Source organism: Durio zibethinus, chromosome 17 (assembly GCF_047325235.1).
Source record: "Durio zibethinus cultivar Kanyao isolate XHJ-2024 chromosome 17, ASM4732523v1, whole genome shotgun sequence".
Taxonomy (NCBI): domain Eukaryota; kingdom Viridiplantae; phylum Streptophyta; class Magnoliopsida; order Malvales; family Malvaceae; genus Durio; species Durio zibethinus.
The window spans coordinates 14,311,035-14,317,566 of record NC_143178.1 but is presented as its reverse complement, the minus strand read 5'-3'; the positions used below and the strand labels follow the sequence as shown (position 1 = coordinate 14,317,566).

Genomic DNA, 6,532 nt, shown 5'->3' with positions numbered 1-6,532 from the left:
ATAATAACGTATCAAATATAAATCCTATTGTTATTAGTAAAAAAAAATTGTAAAATAAATTGCAATATGTTCAAAGCTATTTGCAACAAATTGGAACAATCCCCTCCTTCTTTTAACCCCCATTTCATGTTAAATTAATATTTAATTTCAAATTATAAGTATCTAGTATCTACCAACAATTTAATTTAGTACTAACACTTCTTTGTAAAGTTACACCTATTTTACAAAATTCAAATTTATTGGTTAAAAAAAAATCACCCAGATTTCCCAATTCATGAATAAAAAAAGATTATTGGAGATTCTTCAAATTCACCACTGATCAAACTACCAAATCCAGTAATAGATTGATGTACATCATTAAGCAAAACAAAATAATATTGTAGAAACTGAATCATCCTTGCTCCTCATATATAGGGCTCACATAATATGACAACAAGAATACTCCTTAACCTTGCTTCCATTAGTATCATATCCTGAACTATCAAATATGGGTGATGGTGCATGTTGCTCCACTGGCTCATAATATTGGCATCATCGATGGTTCAGACGAGGAATGGTCAACAAAGGACTACCGTCTCGATAATCCGAGTCAAATCTACAACCGTCATTTCTTCCATAGGGAAAGTATCCGTACTCATAATCATCAATTTTTCCAATGTGATAACACTTATAATTTATGTTTCTCTGTAGACTTAGATTGGTATTGCAACAATTGTCTAATGTTCTTGTTCGTGTTTGATTTCCATAGTGGACATGAGACAGTCTTTGATGCTTCCCTGCATTTCCCAGCATCCTCAATATCTTGTGCTGTTCTACTTTTCCTGAAACGTAGGCCAATCCTTGTTGCGCATCGATGGAGCACGAAACATCTAATGAACATAACACCAAATTAAAGTTTTTTCTTTTGTGTAAAAGAAGTTGCAACTTGAAAGTAGAGGAATTAGTTAAAGGTCTTAAACTTACTGGATGTCAACTCTTAAAACGACTGTATAGACTAATTAAATTAAGGCAGCACCGAATTCAACACCAAATTAAAGTTTTGACTATGAAATGATGTAAAAGAAATTGCGAGAAAATTTCATTTGTATATATGATAGAACAAATACAAACCTTGCAAACCCTTCCATACACCTATGAGCGTGTTATGCCAATCTCGAGACTGGGTGTTTACTTTTAATACGCAAGTCTGAAGTATTGAAAGAAAGAAAAACATACAGAAGGTAGTAAGAAAATAGATAAAATTTACTAATGAAAAAGAACGTGAATATAACAGAAACTATATTCAGACCATAGACGATGGTGAATCCATTAAAGTGAACTCCTTTGGTTGCTACAGAAATAGTTGCTTTTCCTTTACAACACTGGTATATATTTTGATAAATCTTTAAATGAAGATTTTTATTACTATAATATCTTCCTTTTTTGATCGATATTACTATAGTTTCTTTCATTTTCTCCTTGATAAATGCATTGTTTCGGTGGGTGTAATGATGGAAGGTTTAAGATTTCTATTTTAGGGTCCATGTATACAGATAACCTTATCCACTCGCTTTATATATTCTTAGATATATTAGGAGAAAAGAACAAACGAAGGAAATATATGAATGAATTAATTAAGAAATCAAATAAAAAAATCCCAGTATACCACAACAGTTAATGTTGGGATCTGATCAGCACATTTGTGCCACGTCATTCGTGACAAATAGTTAGAATGACAGCTTGTCATGCATTCTTCCTTTCCTTATAAACATAATGTTTATCAAAGAGAGAACCCCAGGTATCTTTCTAATGGAGAAAGAAATTAATGCATTTGATTCTGTTTTTTAAGATTTTTTAAAAACATTTACTTCAAAATTACAACTTGCTTTTGTTTATTGCATTTCATCCATTTCATGTGTTTCATCCTTAGCGCTTGTTTCAGTATTTATTTTCAAGGTTTAATTAAAAGTCATTAATCAATTTATATATATCCCGGGAATCTAGATTGGTTTTAAGGTTACAATCTCATCTTTATTAAAAGAACTTAGTTTGTAAACAAAATATAAGAGGAATCAAAGCTCTAAACCCTGTGTAGAATAAACCCAACATCTATTTATCCACTTCAAATGAGCATATCGACTTATGGATTAATTAAAGAGCAAGCAATGAGATATGAACAATTTATATTTCTCACACTGTTACGCATACATGTAAAAAGATGTATGTGAGTTGACAGTCGTGGATGGTTTATCAATCGTTAATGATACAAATATTAAGTTATCAATCAAGAATGTTTAAAATATAATAGTTCATGTGATATTATTATAAATAAACAAATGTAACCAAAGAAGGATAAATGCAACCTTAATTTAAATGACATATTATAATGATAGTTTATAAAAAATTCCTCAAGGGCATATTTAGTATAATCCATGCATATACTTATGCTAAAAGGCAAAATAATACATAGCATACTAGACGTGAATTTACATAGAAAATATCCATTGCCCTAAACAATAAGGTAAACCTTAGTTTTGACTATACGGCATAACATCATTCATTCCTAATGCTACATGTTGCATGATCACGGATGATATGTTAACATGCTCATAATTTAATTAAAGACTTAAAATATCTAATGCTTGAGTGGATCTACCCGATATAAGATCTAATATGATAGTTGTAGGTCTAGACTTTTGACCTAGGTTAAGTTGAATAGTGTTGTCTTTTACTATAACTCTTTAGATTGTCGAGCACAGCTTTAGCTAGATTAAGACTCTTTGAAAGAATTTTATGTAAAAAGGACTTTTTTGATAGAATTTTGGTGGAATTGGGACTCTTCAATAGAGTTTTGGTGAAATTGGGACTCTTTTAGATAGAGTTTTGGTGAAAATGGAACACTTCAAGAGAGCTTTAGCTGGACAAGGACTCTTTGGAGGAGAGGTCTGGTTGGACTAAAACTCTTAAGACAGAGTTTTGGTTGAATTAAGACTCTTTTAGGTAAAGTTTAGGCTATGCGTGGAATGATAGGATCAAGTTACTAGGGTTGGTATGGAGGAGATTAACCAAATGAGGATGAAAGGGCATGTTGGAAAGTTGGTGCTAATCGCTTGGGAGTGTGCCAATCGGCTGAGCTATATCGGAGTTTTTTTAGGTTTCGATAAATCTTAGGCAAAGGTCCAAGGTAAGGCGAAGGAGCTAAGGCTAAGGCTTAAGGCTATTTGGGTAATTGTGAACAATTGAGGAAAGCTTCTTGGAGGATAGAAATGATGGAAATGAGGAGGATTCCTTTAGGACTTCGGGAAAATTTAAGGAACGCTTAAAACTGAGTTTCTCAAGGAGGGAAAAGAGAAATGCTTGAGGTGTATTGAATGAAAAATTGGAGAGAGATTTTGTAGCTAGAGGTCAGGGGCAATTTAGGAATGGCAAGATCTTTATCTTCTATCAGATAAATCTTTGGGATAATTATCCTTGAAATTATCCCATGATTTATCCAATAAATGTATCATCAGAAAATTCACATTCAGCCTTGTCTGCACAAGCTAGCCAGTCAGCTCAGTTCTATTTTTCTGAAATTTCATCCAAAGTTCATTCCCGATTCAAATTGGACTTTTTCCAATATGCCAATTGGAGGCCTTTTCTTGGCCTCCTTCGAGGCCCAAAATTAAACTCAATCCATACTTTTGTTCCAAGTTGGCCCAAATCCAATCAAAGTTGTGGTTGGAGTGGGACGGTTGATCGGCTAAAAGAATTTTTCCTGCGCAGTTTTGTTAATTCGATAAATTAATCAATTGTTGATTAATCCGACTGCAAATTTTGGTACTTACATCATTATATAAAATAATTAATCATTTTATTAATTTTGTATAACTATCAACATTTTTTTTATTAATTTTATATATTATTATTTTTTAATAATTATTTTTGTCATGATACCGATTAATAAAAATTTTTGTTAGACCACCGTTTAAATTTTTTTTTTTTTTACTTTTTCTATGATGTTTACATCATTGTGTTTACATGTCGCAAAAAAACTTAAATAGTGAAAAATAAAAGTTGAGAAATTTATTTAAATATAATAAAAGTAAAATTATTTAGTTAAACTTTTTTTAATACTTGGAGGAATTTTGTTCGTATAATTTTAACCAATGAATTTTAATATATTTAATTTTATAATTAACATTGATTGTATTAAATATTAACATATATTAAGATACACAAAACTAAATATTTTAAAAGATAAAATTTATTTAAATAAAAATTACTCTCACAGCAACACTTGAATAATTGGCCAAAAACAACACATGAATACAAAATTATAAGAAAAACCAATACTTCAAATATAATACGTTGACTACCATTACTATTATTATTTATAGTGTTTTTTAATTTAAAAGTATTTTTTTTATTATTGGTTTAATTAAAAATTATTTTTATAAATATTCCAAAAAAAGGTTTCGTATGAAATGGTATACCATTCTAATATCTAACATCTATATAATTTTTTTTGCAGTTCTTTACCAATGCAACATATATCCATTTTACGATATAAAAAAAGTTTTTAAACTATCAATTTAAAATTTAATTTTTATCAGTTTTTTAATAAAAAATATCAACTTTATATAATTCAAGGTAAAATTAAACATTTTAAAAATAATTCCAAACATGATTTTGGTGCACGTGAGTTAAGTCTATTACCATTTAGATTTACCCGTTAAGTTCTACTTTCTATGAGAGAAAATCTTCAAATATTTTAGACCAAAAAAAAAAAAAGATAAAACCACACCTAAAGGGGCATTTGGTTCGGGGGAATCTACAAATTTTCTCATGAAATCTTGAAGGTGGGTATTTGATTTACACGTTTGGTTTAGGATAATATAATTACAAGATAAAGTGATAAATTTTTAATAATACTCAAAGTCTTGGAGTTAGAAACCTATATCTCTCTATGATATTTTAGGATTATAGAAGAAAAAGTTATGTTATTTTCAAATTTGACTTGAATAAAAAATTATAAAATACTCATTACCCTTTTGAAAAACATGTATGGAAGTGACTGCAACTCAATTGTTTTTCTACTAAAAAACTTTTTTTTATTGTAATTAATGGCGTTTGGTATTAAGAAATGCCTTCAATGATCATTAAATATTTCATTTGTTTTATTGCAATCCAATAGTACTCAAAGTCTTGGAGTCAAAAACCCATCTCTACTTGTGGCATTTAAGGATTTTGAGGAAAACGTTAAGTTATTTTCAAATTTGACTTGAATAAAAAATTATGAAATAGTTATTACCCTTTTGAAAAGCATGTGTAGAAGTGATTGCAACTCAGTTGTATGTTTTCTCCACTAAAATTTTTTTTTATTGCAATTAATGGCATTTGGCATTAAGAAACCCCTTAAATGATCATTAAATATTTCGTTTGTTTTATTGCAATCCATCATTTAAGGCATTTGTGGGGTTTAAGGTGTTTTCCCCTCAAATGCCTTAAATAATCATCAAATATGGCATTTTCTTCTTTAAACGCCTGAAATAATTGAAATAATCCTTGCCTCAATTATTTAAGGCATTTTCCTAATTGAAATGCCTTAATTGATAATTTGAAATAAATATTTTTATTTTCATTGATCAGAGTGTTATGACATGATCCTTTTTAAACATGCTTGTAAACAAATGATTAAGACGTATGTATGAAAAAAATGCCTTAAATAATTATAATTTAAGGCATTTCTTCCTACAATTGCCTTAATTGCCCCATATTAAAATTTTTTCCCCTCTCGATAACCGTGTTTTAACAATATGAACGTTCTAACGTTGAATCGTGAAGCAAAAGAGCCTATAATTTATATATCAAATATGGCATTTGTATATATGGAATGCCTTATTTGATGTCTTCATCATGTTTTAATAACTAATATACCTCTGATTTATATTTCAATAGATCTCAACTCATAGCATTTACTTTTCTCTTTAAAACAATATTAGCTTTCTCATCCATCATTTAATCTTCGTCTTGTTAAGTTTATCTTCATTTTTTATATGAAAATGTGTGTATACCTTCTAATTGATAGTGTATAATTGATGTTGCCTTCAAATAAAGTTATTTTTCATTTTTTTAGATGTCATTTAGATATGGATTTAGTTTTTTGATATAAACGCCATGTTTTGTGGTTAATTTGTTTTAACTCCTTCCAATCTTCCAATGTTTTGTTTATGATTTATTTGATAATGTTTGATAGATTCCATCTACCATATGCCAAGATTTGCTTTCCATTATGTTTTGAACTTTAACGATATTCTGGCTTTTAAACAATTATGGCCTGCTTATCACTAAGAAGGAAGATGCAATTGGTTACATTGTTTATGATGCATTTGAACTAGATAGAGACTTTGTTGCATATATTATGTTTTGTTGTTGTAACTTTATTAAATATTAACGTAAAAAACAACATAGACTATCTTATGGTGAAATATCTTATGATAAGCTACGTATTAGGGAGTTGAACTTAAACTCAATGATCTTTAACAATGATATACAGTGTATAGATAATATG

At 29.2% G+C, this 6,532-nt stretch overlaps 1 protein-coding gene across 1 annotated transcript; it reads right to left on the bottom strand.

Moving 5' to 3' along the window:
- Nucleotides 1–275: 275 nt before the first annotated feature.
- On the bottom strand, nucleotides 276–3,393 carry LOC111282254 (uncharacterized). Its single transcript, XM_022870271.2, has 3 exons — nucleotides 1,289–3,393; nucleotides 1,111–1,186; nucleotides 276–869 (listed from the first exon to the last, which is right to left on the bottom strand). The coding sequence occupies exons 1-3, from the start codon at nucleotides 1,307–1,309 to the stop codon at nucleotides 532–534; spliced, it is 435 nt and encodes a 144-aa protein (XP_022726006.2). The 5' UTR covers nucleotides 1,310–3,393; the 3' UTR covers nucleotides 276–531.
- Nucleotides 3,394–6,532: the final 3,139 nt, after the last annotated feature.